The sequence below is a fragment of the Euleptes europaea genome, chromosome 14, assembly GCF_029931775.1.
Source record: "Euleptes europaea isolate rEulEur1 chromosome 14, rEulEur1.hap1, whole genome shotgun sequence".
In the NCBI taxonomy this organism is placed as follows: Eukaryota; Metazoa; Chordata; class Lepidosauria; order Squamata; family Sphaerodactylidae; genus Euleptes; species Euleptes europaea.
The window spans coordinates 31,015,760-31,036,745 of record NC_079325.1 but is presented as its reverse complement, the minus strand read 5'-3'; the positions used below and the strand labels follow the sequence as shown (position 1 = coordinate 31,036,745).

At 46.1% G+C, this 20,986-nt stretch overlaps 1 protein-coding gene across 2 annotated transcripts in view; it reads left to right on the top strand.

Annotated features, from left to right (window-relative positions):
* Window positions 1-20,986, top strand: part of KCNIP3 (potassium voltage-gated channel interacting protein 3) — a 106,492-nt gene that overhangs the window by 26,912 nt on the left and 58,594 nt on the right. Inside the window, exon 2 of one of the 2 annotated variants that reach the window (XM_056860288.1) lies at window positions 574-739. In XM_056860288.1, coding sequence (XP_056716266.1) covers window positions 574-739 — 166 coding nt within the window. Of the gene's footprint in view, window positions 1-573; window positions 740-10,049; window positions 10,465-20,986 lie in introns of those variants that run through there. The other variant, XM_056860287.1, reaches the window with a different exon arrangement.

The following is a 20,986-nucleotide window of genomic DNA, read 5'->3' as shown; positions in this document are numbered from 1 at the left end:
TCTTCACCACTGGCAGGAGGTTTTAGGGATGGAGCCTGAGGAGGGCAGGGTTTGGGGAGGGAAGGGACTTCAATGCCATAGAGTCCAGTTGCCAAAGCGGCCATTTTCTCCAGGTGAGCTGAGAGCCAGCGTGGTGTAGTGGTTAAGAGGGGTGGTTTGGAGCGGTGGACTCTGATCTGGAGATCCGGGTTTGATTCCCCACTCCTCCACATGAGCGGCGGAGGCTAATCTGGTGAACTGGATTTGTTTCCCCACTCCTACACATGAAGCCAGCTGGGGGACCTTGGGCAAGTCACAGATCTGTTAGAGCTCTCTCAGCCCCACCTACCTCACAGGGTATCTGTTGTGGGGAGGGGAAGGAAAGGTGATTGTAAGCCGGTTTGAGTCTCCCTTAAGTGGTAGAGAAAGTCGGCATATAAAAACCAGCTCTTCTTCTTCTCCTCTATCGGTTGGAGATCAGATGTAATAGCAGGAGATCTCCAGCTAGTACCTGGAGGTTGGCAACCCTAGTGGAACCCCATCTACAGTATCTCGAATGGCCTGCTGAGGCTTCTCTTGTCTTTGCTGTTTCAGGAGGACAGCAAGGAGACAGATGGCAGCCTATTGGGTGACCCCAGCCAGACTCCCTTTGAGAAGCTGGAGAACGTGAAATGGCAGCGGCCACGGCTCACTCGCAAGGCACTGATGAAATGTTGCTTGGTGAAGTGGATCATCTCCAGCGCTGCCTCCCAGGGATCAGGTAAGGAGAAAGATGGCTGCGTCGTGTGGGTTTGTGGGCTGCATTCCTTTGCGTTGGGCTGTTGCCAGAGACAGAGGAGCAGCGCCAGGAAAGGAACGTGGCAACCTTAAGCAAGCAGGTTGGAGAGCTGGGGATGGCCTGCTTGGAATGGAATGCTGTCCATTCTCCTACATGGGAACCAAATGGCCTCTGTCAGCATTTCGATACTATCAACGGGTTGAATTGTTGAAGGTGAGGGTGGGCGAGTTGTATTGTGGAAATGCAAAAGGTTTTGGATTTCGAGTGGAAAGACTCTGAATTAATGTTTGATAGCTAGTACCCTCTAGTGGCAGTTGTATAATGTTACTTGATAGAAGAAGAAGAAGAAGAAGAGCTGGTTTTTCTATGCCGACTTTCTCTGCCGCTTAAGGGAGACTCAAACTGGCTTACAGTCACCTTCCCTTCCCTTCCCCATAACAGACACCCTGTGAGGTAGGTGAAGCTGAGAGGGTGTGACTTGCCCAAGGTCACCCAGCTGGCTTCATGTGGAGGAGTACGGAAACAAATCCAGTTCAGCAGATTAGCCTCCGCCGCTCATGTGGAGGAGTGGGGAATCAAACCCAGTTCTCCAGATCAGAGTCCACCGCTCCAAACCACCGCTCTTTACCACTACATCATAGATATGAAATGCCTTTCTTCTGCAGCTCTTGGCAAAGGAATGTATTTGCTGTCCACACTGGAGCAGCTACCTAAATGGATGTAATGCTAGAATTCAAAGCCATCATATGACACATACAAATTTAATAGGGGACACTTTCCCTAGCTTTGCAAGCTCTGGGTTGGGAAATACCTGGAGATTTTGGGGGCGGAGCATGAGGAGGGCGGGGTTTGGAGAGGGGAGGGACTTCAATGCCGTATAATGCCACAGAGTCCACCTTCCAAAGCAGCCATTTTCTCCAGGTGAACTGATCTCTGTCGCCTGGAGATCAGTTGTAATAGCGGGAGATCTCCTGCCACCACCTGCAGCCCTCCTAGTACCATGGTATGAAAAGCATCATCTGTGAAACATCTGTGACTATCCTGACTGCAAACTGTGATACTCTACCACTGTCTGCCAAAAACACAGAACCCATGATGAACTCCCCTCAGTTTACCAGCATTTTAAAGATAAGTGTAAATGCATCGCAAGGGGCCTTTTACCACTCAAACTCCCAGTTGTGATGCAGTGCTTCCGGGTGTAAACCAGATGTGATGCGATTGCGCTGGCGTGGCCGTGAGCACACAATCTGTGCCTCAGCTCCACCCCAAAAGCCTCCTACCAGAGGAGAGGAGGGACCTGGCAACCCTATTAATTCAAAACCTGCTGGAAAGTCCGGCTCCTTCCACAAGCCAAGAATGCCCTCAGAGGCCAAATATCCAGAATGGCGGGCCTATTTGTCACATCCTTTCAAGTCCACTTCCACATTCATCTTCTGGGGAAAAAAATAGTATACACAAGGTTACCTAAGAAATCATCAGAGACAAATAAAAACCCAATGTTAAAAAGTCTACAGGTTATTAGATTATTAAGATATCATAATATCTTAAACCCTTTAAATTGTATACTCTTATCTTTATAAAGCTGATGCAACGATGCTTTTAAGATCTTTTTTTGCTGTCAAGTCACAGCTGATTTATGGTGACCCCATGGGGATTTCAAGGCAAGAGACATTCAGAGGTGATTTGCCATTGCCTGGCTCTTGTGTCACAATCCTAGTGGTCTCTCATCCAAATGCCAACCAGGGCCGACCCTGCTTAGCTTCCAAGATCTGATGAGGTCAGGCTAGCTTAGACTATCCCAGGTCAGATCCAGTTACAACATTTATGTAAAATGTTATTTTTAACCTTTTTAATTTAGTGCACAATTGAATAATCAAAAGGGGTAAGAAGCATAGAAAAGTAAATGATCCATGTAAACTTGAAGTGGTGCATATAATCAAAGACAGTTACAAGGCTCCGCCACAGTTTTACCATAATCCTGGTTAAGGTAGGCTTACCAGGTCCCACCTCTCCTCCGGTGGGAGGTTTTTGGGGCCGCGGGGAAGCAAGATCACGCATGCACGCGGCCACGCCGACGCAATCGCATCACTTCCGGTTTACACCTGGAAGTACTGCATCGCAAGGGGCCTTTACCACTCAAATTGGGAGTTTGAGTGGTAAAGGCCCGTTGCGATGTGGCGCTTCCGGGTGTAAAACGCTTTGCAAGGGGCCGTTTAAAAGGCCCGTTGCGATGCATTTACACCCGGAAGTGCTGCGTCGCAATGGGCCTTTTACCACTCAGACTGGGAGTTTGAGTGGTAAATGGCCCCTTGTGATGCGGCACTTTCGGGTGTAAACTGAAAGTGATGTGTTGCCGCAGGCATGTGCCTGTGCACGCGTTGCCCGCCAACCCTCATCTGGTCGGTGGGCAGCCAGGTGGATTGGCGGGGGTTTGCCCGCCACCACCTGGCACTTGGCAACCCTAGGTTAAGGCCTGAGGCATCATTACTGCTTCCAGTCCAGTTATATTTATGCTCCAGACTGCTCCTTTTTGGAGCATGTCTGGTGTGTCCTGCACAGTCATTTGCTGTCTTGGTGATCACAGGGCAAGTTCTGCTGTACTGCCAGAGCTTGTCTCATAAGAAAAACAAGATCATCAAGAGAAGCTTACTTGGTTTGATTAACAGACATTCAACAATATATAAACATAGTTAATATCAGTCACTATGTGATTTTATACACTTTTACTCTGCTTCCATCAGGAAAATCTACCTTAAAGCTCCATCCAACCTCTGATACATTCCAGCTGCAAAAGAAACAATTCAGTTTTTAATGATTAGGAAATGTACAACTAAGTATTGATATTTAGACCATGTGGTAGTATGCGACTGCTCAAAATAAACCCTGTTCAATAAACTAAAAAATCTAGGTATTTTACAAAAATGTTAATTAAGTCACTGACCTGAAAAAGAGACCTTGTCCATTTTCATGCCACTCTGGGGGCAAAAACTGTTATTTAACTTCCCTATTTCATTTTGTAAGTATTAGGATAGAGCTTGAGTTAATTTCTCCTCCTCCCTCATGCGTTGGCTGGTTTCCCAGTCATCTTGATACAGAGCAGTAGTACAGAAGACAGCCGCTTTAGCACCTTCATACCACCCATACATATTGTATCAAGAATCCAGAGTGGTTATGTTTAAATACCATTGAGAGCATCCATTCTCCTTTGCATTTCTCTCAGAATGAGGCCTTTCACAATTGTCTGCTATGATCTCATGGGTGGGCTAATCTCTGATAGTCCTCAAATCCACAAAATAACAATGCCTGAAATTCTCATATAATTTCTTGATAGCTCAATTATTCGTCAGGGCCAACGAAGGGAATTTCACAAAAAAGGATTTTCTTTTTTCAAATTATCCTTTCATTGAAAACAAGAACATGTCTTTGATGTGCTTCCTTATTCTTTTACTGTTTAGTCATTGGCGAGCTATCAAAGGATGAAACCACAGGCAGCCCCATAATCTACTTCTGGAGTATCACTAGCTTAGTAAAAGGCTTTAAATATAGGCCCCATGGGTACAATGTTTATAGAACATTATAGAGTAATTATAACCATTCGTGTCTCATTTAGGCCTCAACTCAGTACTTGGTACCTGTAAAGGATGTTGAGCTTGAAATAGTCTGTACCTTTTGCATCACTGTTTTCCATTGACAAACTAAAATTATTTAAGATATGGGTTCAAGAAATAAGAGTAAAGCAAAGATGGATAATCAAATCCAAAGGAGTTTCACCGCAAAGCCATTATTTGTCCTTCATTGCAGGGAGTGGTAGTATTTGTAGCACAGTCACTAATTCTTTTAGGATTCTGAGTCCTCTGATTCAGCAGTAGGACTGACTGTATGCTCAGCAGTCCATCATCTCTGTCGTAGTTAGCAGGAGTAGAAGCTACTGGGGCATGGCTTTGGATCCCAGTAGCTGGGAGTATTACCTGTCCAAACATTTGTTCAAACCTTGCATCCTCCACGTGAATCAACGGCATCATAATAGGATCAGAGGGAACATTTCTTCTTTCCATTGTAGGGTGATTTAGAGGCTCTCCGTCTTCATTCTCAGTATAAAATTGGGCCACTAAACATGTTGCTCCAATGACCCAGGTTCTATGCATCAAGTCTATAATGTAATTGTGATCATCTTTGATCTGTACATTATTTTTGATTTGAATCTGTCGAAAAAGCTGCACATTCCTTACATTTAGAGAAGCCATTCCCTTGGGCCCTCCTGCCCCTTCTCTGTTTCAGAAGAAAACAGCAAATGGTTTTCAGAATTCTTTGCCTGAAACTTATTGTCCACTGGGTTTACATAGGATCATCTTGTAGGATCCCTGTTACCAGATCCCTCTAGACCAGGGATGTTGAACTCATTTGTTACAAGGGCTGGATATGACATAAATGTCACGGTCGAGACAGGCCATGCCTCACCAGCCCAGATCAGGGATGGATCAGACAAGAGCTCTCAAGGGGCTGGATCCGGCCTGTGGGCCGTATGTTTGACACCCCTGCTCTAGAGGAAGTTTGTAAAAATTGCCCCGTATTGTCTGCTCTGCCTGGCAGTAGGTCTTTTGCATCACATATTGCCTCATGTTTTTAAATGGAGAAGCCAGGGACTGAACTTGGGACTATCTGCATGCAAAGTGGATGCTCTGCCACTGAGCCAAGGCCCCCATCTGAAATCATGCAGGGCCTTTAAGGTATCTTTGCTCTGTGGCTTATAAGAAGAGCTGATAATGTCCATCAGTAATGAAACTTGCAGCAGGAAATGATGCCTATCTGTCCATCACAAAACCAGCCTGCCAGCTCTTTATCACAAGCCTTGTAGTAAATTTGGTATTGTTTTTACTGGCTGTCCTCCTTTTGAATAGCAACGGATACCAAGTGAAACCTGCTCCCTCCTTCCCAATGCATGGAAAAAGTTACACCTGTAAAATGAGGCATCCCACAGTCGATGCAAGCCTTGCCTCCCTTGGCTCATGCAAGCAGGGTTTATCAGAGCTGGGGAGCTGAAATCTCAGCTTTTCTCAGGTGTCCAATTACACAGGGTAAAGCAGGAATTGTCCAGCAAGGAGCTCTGCCATTGATACATCTCCCTGCAGAATTGCAGTCTGTGGACACAGCATTTCCCAAGAAGGAGCTGTGCAGGCTGTACTGTTAACCTGGGGAAGGTCAGAGGAGGGGGAACAGAGCCAGCTCCCTATCTTGGTTGACCCTCCAAGCCATCTTCCCCCTTTCTTCAGTAGGTCTATCTCCTCCTTGTCACTGTTGTGGGCTCTGGTTCCTCATTAAGTCCTTAAACCCTTAGGCTTATGATTCTATCACTAAAATAGCCTTATTTTAATAACACTATAAAAAACTCCATTGATTTTGTTGAAAAATTCACTCATTAAAAAACCCCAAAGTTGCTTAAGGGCCCCTCCGGGATTAGGGGCCCTGAAGCTTAAGCTTCATTAGTTTCATAGTAGATCCGCCACTGTTCATAAGACTCACTAAAGATGCACAACTACATTAAACAACCTGGATGTCAATGAACAGCTGAGTAATCCTGCTCTAATAGCCATACACAGAATGCAGCAATTCCCAGACTGTGTGCTGGAGTAGCCTGCGGTGCTGTAAGAAGTATGTTTTTAATGTAATTGACAAATAGATTGTGGCACTTTAAACACTAATGAATTGATTGTGGCACAGATTTATGTGGGGGGGCTGTTACCGCACTAGGTATTCCCAGCGATGTATTAAGAGTTTGAAACTGTTATAAAAAATACTGTTCGCACTTTGTTTGGCCCCTTTAGCTGTGAAGACGTCTTCCAACCATTTTTTAGCCGTGGCATCCAAAAACCCTTTTAAAGCGATGTTTTTTTATAACATTTCCAAACTCTTGATACATCGCTGGGAATACCTAGTGCGTTAATAGCCGGGGGAAAGCCCACTTCAGGGATACAACTGAGTGGGCTCCGGCTCAACAGTTTACACCACAATAAAGTTGTTAGTCTTTAAGGTGATATGAGACATTCTGTCATTTGTGCTTCAACAGACTTAATACCGGTAGTCCAGTCTTACGTAGTGTTACTCAATCCTAAGCCTATTGAAATTAATGGGTTTAGGCTGTACAGCAGTGGTTCCCAAACTTTCTGGGCCACCGCCCCCTTGGTTCCACAGACTCAACCCCAGCACCCCCTACCCTATCCTATAAAAAGCATTATTCAAAGTAGGGGTTTGCGTGACTCACTAAAGAACTTAATAACAACCAAATTTCAAAACTGTAACAATTAATTGCACATCTATTCAAAATCAAATTAAAAATTTTTAGTTGAAATGTATTCAACAAAACGGATGAACTTGATCCAGTGGTACCAGCTCTTCAAAGTCTGGAAAAAAATTCTGATAGTTTACACTAAATTTGCCAGCATGGTGCCATAGCTTGATCTATTGTAAATTAGTAAACAACGCAGTTGAAGGGGCCCACCTCTAGTTCCCCCCTGCTGCCCTCTTGCCTCTTAGTGCCCCCCTAGATAATCCCACCGCCCCCCAGGGGTGGTACTGCCCACTTTGGGAACCACTGCTGTACAGGATTGCACTGTAACATGGCTACCTCTTTACAATGTGTCTTTTTAAAAAAATTAAAGATCACCGGGAACTCAAATTTTCATCCATCTCTACATCGGGAATGGTTGAGGAATCCAATTAAAATACAGAGAGGGTGCCTGTTCTGTCTCTGCATTACTCTGTTCTGGAATGGCCATCTTCCTATTGGCCTCTGCTGGGAGCAGGTTATTCTGCCACATCTCTGCACTAGATACAATTGGATCCTTCAACCACTCCCAATGCAGAGATGCAACAGAATGATCTGCCCTCTGGAAAGTCTGCCTGTTGTATCTATGTGTGAGTCATTGCTCTAAGCTTGCCTTTCAATTCAAGAAGACTACCCAGATAAAACTCAAGGAATGGGCTCCTCTGAAAAGAGGGAATTTTGTTCTAAAAGTGAAGACCTGTCAGATGTAAGTATGCAATGTGCCACTATATAATGAAGGAGAGAAGCTGGTGGTTTGGTATAACAATTTAACCTTGATCTTTGCTTGGTGGCTGACCTACAAAGCCAGCTTGTACATCAGGGTTAAGCTGTCCTTCGTATCTCAGCAAATGACGTCATGATGGCGGGGCTTAAATGCTTTGAAGTCCAGAGGCTTTGGCTTTAGGCCTTAACAACTTTAATCCACAAACAAGCGGGATCTTATTTTTCCCCCGCACCAGAATGACTGATAGTTTGTTTTTTTAATAAGAATGGTGTGACTTGGGGCAAGCTGAATCGGCACTGCTGCTTCTGGGTGTTCATAATGTATTGCTGCAGAGTGGGATCCTGTTTAAATTGAGGGGTGCCATTTGGGCACATAGACAGTGTAAGTTTTGTGGGTGCTTATGCTGTCCTGTGAATATACCCAATGAGGTCCCTCTCTACCCCAAGCCCTCCCCTCCTCAGATTCCACCCCCAAAATCTCCAGGTATTTTCTCACCCAGAGATGGCAACCCAACTATGGCAAGTTGCTGGAGGCTAGGCTTGAGAAGAAGGCCAGAGATGGATCCTAGTATTTGTTCCAGGCCTAGCAAAAAGAAGGGCTTCATAAGGGATACCAGTTGGAAGCATTCATGTTCCACACCCCCAACTCTTTTCTGAACCAGAGAAGGGTGCAAAGCATGAGCCTGGGGCCTAGGTTGCTCACTTCCCAGACTCAGACCATGAGACTATTGGATCAATCCTCAAAGTCCCTGAGACCACAGGATTACCATGCAGGGGCCACTCTTTGCAAGTCAAACATGCCTATTAGGGATGCCAGCCTCCAGGTGGGACCTGGGTATCCCTGGAATTACAGTTTATCTCCAGACTGGCGAGATCAGTTCTCCTGGAGAAAATGGATGCTTTAGAGGGAGGGCTATGTGGCATGGTACCCCACTGAGGTCTCTGTCCTCCCCAGGCTTCATCTCCAAATCTCCAGGAATTCCCCAACCTGGCTATGGCAACCCTCCCCCTCCTTTGCTGGGGTCCATGGGGGACCTGGCAACCCTAATGCCTATATAAGGTGGCTTCATGAGATCTTTAACAAGTGGGCTGCAGCTTGGTGGGAAGGCACCTGCTTTGCATGCAGAAGGCTCTGGGTCCTGTTTTCGGCATCTCCAGTTTAAAGATCTCAGATCAATCTTGAGCAGATGCTTCCAGTCAGGGTGAAGAATATGGTTGGATTCAATATAAGATAGCTTCATGTGCTTGTACGAGAAGTTGAGATTACGTAGGGTTGCCAGCTCTGATTGGGGAAATACCTGGAGATTTTGGGGGTGGAGCCTGAAGAAGGCAGGGTTTTTTTTGGGGGGGAGGACTTCAGCAGGATACAATGTCATAGAGTTCACCCTCCAAAGCAGCCATTTTCTCTAGGTCAACTCATCTCTGTCATCTGGAGATCAGTTGTAACAGCAGGAGATCTCCAGCCCCCACCTGGAGGTTGGCAACAGGAGCAGAGCAATCTCTTTCTCTTCTCTCTCTCTCTGTGTGTTTGTGTTTGAAAAACTGTATTGCTAGAAGAAAGGTAAAATCTATGACTGAGCAGATGGTTGCTGGGGGTCTAAGGCTAGCCCAAAGACTCTCATTTAGCCTCAATGCTATAGGAGTAGCCCTTTTGGAAGAGAAGGCTTTTGAACTAGAGATGATGTCTTCCTGCTTGTGACCAGGTGGCAAATGGCTGAGGCAAGCACAAAGGCAGGTGTCCACGGAGTCTTGAGACACTCCGCAGGAAGGGAGTGTGTGTGCGTGCTGGGAAACAGAGCTGGGCCTAGGTGCAAGAAGTGTGGCAGGTGGCTCAAGAGACACAAGAGTGTGGCGTGGGACAGCAAACATAGCGAGAGGGTTGTACAAGCGTGCAGGACTCTGAGGGTTAAAATGCACAGAGAATCTTTTTTTTCCCCCACTTCTCCCTGGGGATCGCAGGGGTTGAGTTTGAGTTACGTGGTAAGCGAATCCTGGTCGGAGGGAAAGCTGGGATTCAGGGGCTCGGCAAAGCCTGCAGGCGGAGAAGGCGGACTCTGCTACTGATGGGAGCAAAAACTACACCGCTTGAGCGCCCCAAAAGCCCCAGGCCCCTGGGAATAGTCGGGGACAGAGTGCATTGCAAGGAGAGCGCCAAGCTGGAATTTAGGTAATATCCAGCGGCAAGCAGGACTCCTGAAATCAGGGAGGGAGGGTGGACAAAGATCGTGGAGAGCGGGGAGTGTGGAAATGGAGAGCAGCCAGCTTGAGAGAATCCAAGTTTGGGAGCAACCTGGGGCAAGAGGAGAAGGGACCCAGAGAGGCAGCCAAGTGAGGGAAGAGGAAAAGCAGATGCAGGTCGACAGGGAAGGAAGATCAGTGCAGGAAGACATAGTAATGAGGCTCTTGCCAAAGAAAGCCCGAGCAACTTTGCAAGTGGGGGGAGCGCAAACAGAAGGGGCGGCGATCCTGCCAGAGAGGCCTCAAGGCCCACAGGAGCACAATGGGTCGCCCCTGAACCAAGAGGCGAAGCAGGCGGGGAAGCCTGTGCACTACCTGGAGGTGCGCCTTAAGATCCAAGACTACCGGCACACCTGTAAGAAGCAGCTCTTCAACCTCATTGCCTGTTTCTTTCGCTTCGTATCTGGCAACCTGTCATCTGAAGGTAAGGAGGGTAGGTGGAGTTCAGAGCATAGGTGGGGGGGTTTAAGGCCACCTCCCTCGTGGATTTTGGTTTGCCATTTTGCCTTAGATGGGCATTTAAAGCCCAGCCTCAGTGGGTAATTATGAATGTACACATGTGTAAATAGATTAAGGTCCCTGGAATAATCCCCGGACCATCATAATTGTGGTCAAAGGTTTCTTGCAATTGAATTGTTTATAGGAAATGCAAAAATGGAAAGCTGGAGGAATGGGAAAAGAACCAGAGCCTATGCATGTTTATTGAGAGGAAAATTGTACGTTCAGTGGGGCTTGTTCCCAAGTAAGTGCACACAGGATGACAGCCCTCATCATATAAACTTAAATGGGCTTTCTTGGAAATAAATCTTCCAGATTTATCTGCATAGGTTCACCGCTAGAGTCCTAAACATTCTTACTAAAATGTGAGAGTGACAAACAAGCTCGTTGCTAGTAGTGCCAGAATGCACTAGAGGACAGAACAATCCGCAATGAGGGCAGACGCTAAATAACCTTTTATGACTTGGTTTCTTTGACTGTATCATCCTTGTGCTGATTGGTTTGCCATCACAGGGCATTTGTTTTCACCCTCCTGAGACATTGACCAAGCCAAGCACTTGGTTTGCCCACTGCTAATAAGAGGGTAGCCAAATTATCTGAAGGCACTGTTGTAATATGTCCCAGGTTCTGAGTCCAACCAATTCTGTGTTTGGGGGGGGGGGGAGAGGGAAAGGAAATGAAACTCTGCCTAATATGACTTAACATGCAGCTATTTGCCTCTGGAGGGAAAAATTACAGCTGTTTAAGATCGGGAGGAAAAGGTTTCTGGAGGTGGCTATGATATAGAAGATGGCCAGCAATGGAAAATGTGAAACTTCCATGTGGGATGGTAGTTGAAGTATCTTGGTATAGGACTGAAGTACCCTAGGCCCAATCCTGAACTGAAGTCCGGGACCCTTTTATATCTCTAACCAATACTGCTTCCTCTGTATCTGCTCCTACAAATACATGCGTCGTCTGCAAGGTGACTAGCTTATTTCCCACAACTTCTGTATAGGGATGCCATCTTTTTTATTGGCCTATAAGATATATTAAATAAGCGGAACTACCTGTCATGGAGATAAAATGTTGGAAAATGGTTCATCTACTCCATTTTTGTGTTAGGCGGCTGTCAAAGGCATAAGAACAATAGGGCTAGAAATGGTGGCAAACTAAACCAGATCTGCTGTAAATGAAAAGAGCAGTAGCTCAGATTTTTGCTGTAAGCTAGTTGCCAGTATTTGTTTTGTTTTTCGTTATTACAATATCAAAATCAAGTCATGCCATTTCCTTCATTTGCTAAACCAAATGTCCTTCCAAGAACAGTATGTCTCACACAGAAAAATGACCCCTCTGATCTTCACAGCTCAGCATCTTTGAAGTACACCAGCAGTGTAGCAAATTACTACTATATTGTGATAGAACTGATGAGACAGAAAACAAGACAAGTGCTACAGGAGCTGTATTACACATACTAATCCAGTGGGATACCAAGTTCAGCAAACTTGGTTGAAATTCCTTGAATGAGCCTTTCCCCTATGTTCATAGTGGTAGATTTGTCCATTGCCAAGTTTCTGGGTCCCTTAACCAGCCATTCTGTAGCACTGCTGTCCATGTACACCACCACACTATCACACTTTCTTTTCAATAGATCCTGTGGTGTTATGGGTGCTTTCCCCTTGTTGTAGAAGAGGAAACAGTAGCACTTCGGACCTCCAAGGGATTTTATATGTTTAAAAGGAGCCCAACATTCAAAGCAGAGAAGGGACACCTCTGTGTTACCACCCCCCATGTAAAAATAATGACAGGTATATGACATCCAGGGCACCAGATGGAGGGTTTGAGGAAATGGGTAGAATTCCATCTGGAGAGAGAGAGAAAGAGTGTCTGTCTTGGAGAGGATAGATATTATCAGTCGAGGGTTTAGTGTTTCTTGGTTGGATGCTGTGCAAATGATTGCAATTGGTTTCACAGATTAATCAACTAATGGTTGAGTTGATTAAACTGATGGAAGCTTGCTGACTTGAAATTACTTGTTGGCCTTTTCATTCACCATCTGTGTAGCTCACGCACACACACACACACTGGGCCAGCCTGTCCATTAGGCACACCTAGGCAATTGCGTAGAGCATCAGAGGTGGAGGAGCACCAACCATCCCTGTCACAGCTCCACCCGCCTGTGGCAAGAGGGTCTGCCCCTGGAGGCACCCCTAGCCCCACTGCGTGGCTCGTGGGGAGACTGCTCCTTCCCTCCCTCCCTTTGTCAGAGGGGCAGACTTTGTACCGCCTTCTCTCCCCCATGGCACAGGTAGGAGAGGAGGATATATGGTGGCTTCCCCCATGGCATAGGAGGGGGCGGCAAAGTCATTTACCACCTGGGGTGCCAAAAATCCTTTGGCTGGCCTTACGCATGTTCACACACACGCACAGTCATAATGGTGGGCACTTTGCTAGTACTTCAGTAGATGCTGTGAATGACCCCAAATTAATAACTCAGAGCCATTGGAGAACTTATTCACTTCTGCAGAGGCAGATGAAAGGCAGCCGTCAAACGAGAGTGTTCTCCATGCTCCAGAGTAACAATACTTCAATAAATCAGTAGCAGTGATTTTGGTTGGCTTCATAAATGTGAGAGGAAGCTGAAAGAGGACAAAGGGAAAGCTGTAATTATGGAGCCATGGGATAGCTTATACATCATTTTTGTTTTTTAAAGTTATACTTGCAAAATTAAAGTACATGAATATGTCATCTATCAAATTAGATAAAAGTATTATGCATTTGTTTCCAGAAACCAGTAAGTGGGTAGTAATTGTGTGTTGGGCGGGGGGTGGATGTCTGCCTTTTATCTCTTTAATGTAACTGCATGTTTGAGCGATAATTCTGACTTTTAAATTGTATACATTTGGGCTTGGTAAACATACTACTTCCTCTTGCATGTTTTAGCCACTTCCCATCTTCCCTCCCTTTTACATTTTCTCTCTGTGCCTGCATGCAAACATACAACACATGCATCTTATGTAGGGTTGCCAACCTCCAGGTGGTAGCTGAAGATCTCCTGGGATTACAACTGATCTCCAGGCAACAGAGATCAGTTCCCCTAGAGAAAATGGCTGTTTTGGAAGGTGGATTCTATGGCATTATACCCTACTGAAGTCCCTCACCTCCCCAAATCCCGCCCTCCTCAGGCTCCACCCCCAAAATCTCCAAGTAGTTCCCAACCCAGAGCTGGCAATCCTGATCTTATGGCATGGCCTGTCTGGTTCACAAAAGCTGATCCACAAGAAATCCGTTTCAGTGCTAAAATTTGCTCTGTTGTTTTTGCTGTAGCAGCCACCCGCTGGGATTTGTCCCGCACTTCTGTCCTCTGTCCCTTTCCAGATGGTATTATAAGTTTGCAGCAGTCCTTTGCAATGGTTGTTTTGGCTAAAGTTAGTAAATTGTTATGAAAGGCCGGTGTACATTGTGTTCTGTGTTATCCAATAAGCCATGCACAGCAGCTTCTGGATTAAAAGGCAAGCTATAATTAGCCCTTCCTTCAATCTCTTCGGTTTTTGTAAGCTACTGTGTCAGAAATAATGGGTAGGTGCATATTTAAAGCAAAAAAAAAAAGCACTATTTAGGCAGCATTCTTTACACGTGAAACAAAAATATATGTTGCAAATTGATTGATTTCTGCCTTTCTAATAAGTCCTCAGGGCAGCTGCGAAATAGGAAGATTACAGTATATACCATGTCATCTACACAATGATGTATCAACTGATAGTAAACAAGGAAGCCAGTAAACAAAAACTTTAAAAGGACTAGAGAATAAAACTGGGGTGGGGGAAGGGGGGTCTTCAGTTTTATTAGTGGATAGGGCTACCAGGTCCCTCTTCGCCACCGGTGGGAGGTTTTTGGGGAAGAGCCCGAGGAGGGCGGGGTTTGGAGAGGGGAGGGACTTCAATGCCATAGGGTCCAATTGCCAAAGCGGCCATTTTCTCCAGGTGAACTGATCTCTATCACCTGGAGATCAGTTGTAACAGCAGGAGATCTCCAGCCACCACCTGGAGGTTGGCAATCATATGAGTGGAACAGAATTTCTCTGCTACAGAGATTCTCCTGGTCCTATTTGAACAATCCCCTCGTCTCCAAAAAATGTATTGGTGCACCTGCTAAAAGGAAGCCATGGAGTATGCTTGCACTGAGCCTCCCCTCTAGTTAGAGGGTCAAGGATGATCTTAGGCCTCCTTTTCTAACAAAGTTGGCGTTTGTATCTACTCCCTCGTTCACCACCTTCCACATGTGATAGCAGGAGGTGACAAATCCATATACAGATTTCAAGCCTCTAACCTCTGTGTTTGTCATTTGATACAGAAAGGAGAAAGAAAAGGCAGCTCAGGGTTGTGGTTTAGTGGTAAAGCATCTGCTTTGCAGGCAGAAGGTCTTTGGTTCAGTCCCCAGTAGTTGATGTGACAGAGTTCTTCCTGGGACTCTGGACAGCCACTGCCAGTTAAAGGAGACAACACCCTGACAGAGACCACGGATCTAATTCAATATATAACAGCTACATGTGTTTGTCAGGAGATCTGGAGAGAAACAAAACTGTCTCAACCAGAGGGCTAACAAACTAGACTTTGTAACTAGGAGAGCTAGTTAAACCTTCATTTTATTTAACCCCCTTCATTTTCTCCCTGAACCAAACAAACTGTACTGTTCAGTGCTATAGTACATAACTCACAGCCAGATTTGGTTTCCTTAGAGATTGGGGAAATTGCTTTTATAAATAGACCCCCTGGATGTTTAATTGAACCCACCTGAAAATATTCATGCTTCCCAGACCCAGAAACAACCCACACACACGAGGCCTGCTTATTTATTGATCATCTCCATGGGAGGGTTGTTCTTCTGACAGCCCCAAATCCTTAGAAGCTTTTAAAAAGCCCTGAAACGCCTTTGATCTTAAAAATAATATTTTCCTTTTTAGAGCTGTGTGGAAGCCCTTGATGTGTATTGTTCTACTTTATGTACATCGTTCTATTTTATGTGCCGTGGGACCAGCTTTTGAATGTAGGCCTGATAATAAGTCTGGTGGTCTAGAGGCAAAGAGGCAGTCAGGGACTGGTTGACTTCAAACGCTTTATAGAACTTTGTAGAACACCATTGGGTCCTCGTGTCACGTGGACACTGCTGATTTAGGAAGAATTTCCTAACAGAGCGGTTCCTCAGTGGAACAGGCTTCCTCAGGAGGTGGTAAGCTTTCCTTCCCTGGAGGTTTTTAAGCAGAGGCTAGATGGCCATCTGTCAGCAATGCTGATTCTATGACCCTAGGCAGATGATGAGAGGGAGGGCATCTTGGGCATCTTCTAGGCATGGAGTAGGGGTCACTGGGGGTGTGGGGGGGAGGTAGTTGTGAATTTCCTGCATTGTGCAGGGGGTTGGACTAGATGACTAGAGGAGGGCAACATGTCTCCCCTCAGCTGCCTTCTTTCCAATCTGAACAACCCTAAGCTTTTTATCCGCTCCTCATAGGGCAGTTAAATGGCTTGGCTGGTCTCTGAGCAACCATAGCAGACCCCACAACATGCCGGGCCTCACAGTGTCCTCACTGATCTGAACTTGCTCAGTCTAAGGCTGTGTCCACATGGAGATTTTGTTCTGGTGTCATGGATAAACAGGGTTGCCAGGTCCCTCTTCACCATTGGCAGGAGATTTTTGGGGCAGAGCCTGAGGAGGGCAGGGTTTGGGGAGGGGAGGGACTTCAATGCCATAGAGTCCAATTGCCAAAATGGCAATTTTCTCCAGGTGAACTGATCTCTATAGGCTGGAGATCAGTTATAATAGCAGGAGATCTGCTGCTGTTACCTGGAGGTTAGGAAAACAGTACTGTTTTCCTAACCTATTTGGTATTAGTATAGAGGTGCCTTTTTCTTCTCCGTTACCTGGAGGTTGGCAACCCTAGATAAACTGGAGCTGGGTTTTTGTTTGTTTAGGGGAACTTCCACGTGATGGTGTCCTGTAATAACCCGCTTTCCGTGTTTTCGCCCTCTCTGCTGCTCAAATGTGTCTCAAACCTGATTTAGTAAGATCTACTGGGAAAGATTAGTCAAAGCCCTTTGCACACTGTGTGGATAGGAAGGTGCACCTTTTCTTGGAGGTCCTAGCTGCATTGGTGCACTTGCCCTTGGTGGAGCCCCCTGTGGCTACTCCCTCTCCCCAGGAAGGCTTTTAAAAAGATTGGTAATTGACTATCACTATAGTTTTGAGTTACAGTGATATGGCAATTACTACTTTTAAGCTATAGTGGTACCTCAGTCATGTAATTGACATATTTGAGCGAGGAAAGTGCAGGAAGAAACTACCTTGTGTACACTCCGATGCGAATACCTCTGTGTTTGCAGAAGAAACGGAAGGACGCTGGAAAATCATTGCTGTGTGGATGCAGCTAAGGCACCTGAGTTCTCAATCTGGGGATTGTAGCAATGAGACCCATGCACCTTAATCTGTGCTAGTGCAAACGTTTACCAGGAGGGGGAGCTACTGCTCTGATCTTGGCACACTGCAGCACCACTGCTCCAGGTGGCTGGAGGGTGATAGTGCAGCTAACAAATCATAGAATCATAGAGTTGGAAGGGTCCACCAGGGCTGTTTAGCTTGGAAAGAAGGCAGCTCAGGGGAGACATGATAGAGGTCTATAAAATTATGCATGGTTTGGAGAGAGTGGACAGGGAGAAGTTTTTCTCCCTCTCCCATAATACTAGAACACGGGGTCATTTGCTGAAGCTGGAGGGTGAGAGATTCAAAACGGATAAAAAGAAGTATTTCTTCACACAATGCACAGTTAAAATGTGGAACTCCCTGCTCCAGGTTGTGGGGATGGCTGCCAACTTGGAAGACTTTAAGAGGGGAGTGGACATGTTCATGGAGGAGAGGGGTGTTCATGGCTACTAGTTAAAATGGATACTGGTCATGATGCATACCTATTATCTCCAGGATCAGAGGAGCATGCCTATCTTATCTTAGGTGCTGTGGAACATGGGCAGGATGGTGCTGCTGCAGCCATCTTGTTTGGGGGCTTCCCGGAGGCACCTGGTTGGCCACTTTGTGAACAGACTGCTGGACTTGATGGGCCTTGGTCTGATCCAGCAGGGCTTTTATGTGCACTACAGAGTCTCTGATTGAATATTGTGGTGCATTATGCCATTGCTGCAGTCTGACAGGAAGCACCCATTTGAGGCTCTTATAATGACCATGGCCTTTTCTCCTGCCTTCTTTCGGGGACTTTTCCCGTGCTTTCAGCTTCTGGCTCCACTGGACGATTGTGTTCACTGACCTTTGCAGGGCGGCAGAAAGGGCCCGCTCACCTTTCAAAGATGTTTTCCTTACCACAGCACCCTGGACTGCTGCTGCAGGCTTCCCGTGTGCCAAGGAGGGGTGGTAATTTTCCTGAGTCATGCACCCTGGGTGACTCATTCTGCTGTTATGGTCTGAAGCGGAATGTGCGCCTCAGCTCTGGTGACTGACAGGTGGAGGTAAAGACCTGCACAAATGCAATTACTGAATGTGTATGCTTGACTAGATCTCTGCCGCATCTGGACAGGAGAATGGTTAAGCAGAGAGTCAAGTGAGGTCAAGGTGGGTCATTTTGAGCTGAAGTGTAGCTCAGAAGAGGAAGTGGAGGAGGGAATCTTCACACTAGCGGCCAGAAATGACCTTGGAGAAGCTCTTTCCCTTCCCTGTGCTTTTTAAATCTTTCCCACCCTTTAGCCGCTTCAGCCTTCTGCAATGCATGCAAGTCTCTTCCATGTGTGTGAGGCAGCTTTTTCTGGATCTCATTTGGTGTCATGCTTTCCCCTCCCCCCCATCAAGTTACAGCTGACTTATGGCAACCCCGTGGGATTTTCAAGGCAAGAGACATTTTCAAGGTGGTTTGCCATTGCCTGCCTCTGCGTAGTGGCCCTGGGTTTCTTTGGTGGTCTCCCATTTGTAGGGCAGCACCTTCAGAAGGCTTTGCTCCAATGAGCAAAACTGTTGTAGTGGAGCATAATGGGAGAGGCAGTCCTGCAGCTATTGAGGGCTTTGTAGGTGATACCCAGTACCTTTAACTGAATCTGGTAACTAATTGGTAACCAATGGAGTGATTGCATAATGGGAGTAACAAGCATGCTCCTTCTAGCTCTGGATATTAACTAAGCTGTGGTGTTCTGTATCAATTAGAGTTTCTGAGTTAACTTTAAGGGAAGACCCATTACAGTAGTCCAGCCTTGAGGTTAACATGGCATGGCTCTGCATAGCCCAATTAGCTGGTTCAAGGTAGGGAGCCATCTTCCAAGCTAAGTGAAGATGGGAAAAAAGCATTTTTGCAGCTGCATTAACTTGATTCAAGTAGTAATGCTGGGTCTAGTATGACCCCTAGGTTCTTGACTGAGTCAGCGGGTATCATCTGGACTCCATCGCATGTGGGCAGTGCAGTGTCCTTCAAGACCTCAGCCTTCCCAAGTAGCATCACTTGACCCTTGAACTGTTTAACAATTTTTCAGGAGTATCAGCGGATACCTCCACCAAATGGATAAGCAGTTTGAGGTTGGGTAAAGAACTCACCTGGGTCAGATGAGGCCCTCAGCCTGTGATTTTTCTGATTCTGTTGTAGAGGCTGGGGGGGAGGGGAGCTTTGAGACTGGGTTTTTGCCTGCCAGTCTGTCTTTCCCTCATACGAAGATGGGTCCTCATCTACTTCACTGAAGCATGTGGAATAATTCCTTCTTGCAACAACAAATGGCTACCATGTATCTAGCTTCTCCTCCCTCTCAAGGATGTCTAGGAGAACTCAGACTATGACATCACAGCATTTCACAGGTACCCACCAGCAGGTAGCAGTAGGGTGGGGAAACACAGAATGCGCTGACATCACGTAGCGAGATAAGTTCTAGCTAGAGAGAGAAGCAGGCACGTAGCAGTTCATTTTCTGTCGCAACTAGTTTGGCCCCCAGTCAAGACAAATCTGCTTTCTCATAAGGGTACAATTTTGCAAGAAAGCTAGATTGTCAACACTAGAGAAATTTCACAACATCCCTACCACGTTGATACACATTGTTCCCACAAAAGAGCAGAGACTGGCTTGTTATGTGAGGATTTGATTAGGTTCCTTATCTTCTTTGGGCTCCTGCACTCCCTGCTTATCCTCATTAAACAGTGCTTTGTAAAAGGGCTTTCAATTACTGCTGGTTAATAACAATCCAAAACCAAGCTGTTGTCCATTTCCCATCTGCAAGCCATCTGTCTGGCTGTGGGAAAAACCTCCTGCAGAGCCTAGGGACCGGGGAAACCTTGGCAGATGGTGACTTGGGTCACAGGGGCTCCAAGAGGGCTGATGTCTGAAAGGGCAGAGGTGCTAGAAGAAGAGGAAGAAGAAGAGTTTTTATATGCCGACTTTCTCTACCACTTAAGGGAGACTCAAACCAGCTTACAATCACCTTCCCTTCCCCTCCCCATAACAGACACCTGTGAGGTAGGTAGGGCTGAGAGAGCTCTAACGGAGCTGTACCTTGCCCAAGGTCACCCAGCTGGCTTCATGTGTAGGAGTGGGGAAACAAATCCAGTTCACCAGATTAGCCTCCGCCGCTCATGTGAAGGAGTAAGGAATCAAACCCGGTTCTCCAGATCAGAGTCCACCGCTCCAAACCACCACTCTTAACCACTACACCACACTGGCTAGGAGGATTGGTAGGAGCCCATTTCAGGGGCTGGGGACTAGAAGCTGTTAGAGTACTTCAGGCAGAGTCTGGGGACAGATGGAGCTGCCAAGCTGGTGTTGGGGGAAGGTGGAAAGTCTTACATCATGTTTCAAATCAACAAGTCAAAATGTGTTGCCTGGTAATAAAATCCCAAGGACCTGATCACTATGGTTGCCAGCTCCGGGTTGGGAAATACCTGGAGATTTTGGGGATGGAGCCTGAGGAGGGCAGGGTTTGGGGAGGGGAGGGACTTCAATGGGGTATAATGCCATAGAGTTCACCTTCCAAAGCAGCCATTTTCACCAGGTGAACTGATCCCTGTCGCCTGGAGATCTGTTGGAATAGCGGGAGATCTCCAGCCACCAACTGAAGCCTGTAAAGAAAGAATGAAAATATTCATGAAGATACCCTCTATGGACTTTTGCTTGTAGTACAGAATTGGGTTACTTACCTGTCTGTTGATTATATGTACATGAATTACCGTTTAAGAGAAAATGAAAATATTAATGAAGATACCTTCTATGGACATCTGCTTGTAGTATAGGATCGGGTTACTTACCTGTTTGTTGATTATATGTAAGTGAACTACCTGTATATAAGAGACATGATGAATCAACGTGGTATAACATTATAACATGTAATGCATTTTTGTCAATTTTTACTTTATTCCACACAGTGGGATTCTTTGATTTGTAATGTACTATTAAGGATAACTGTTGGTTTTGGAATATTTGGAATACAGTTTCTCATGCATAAGTA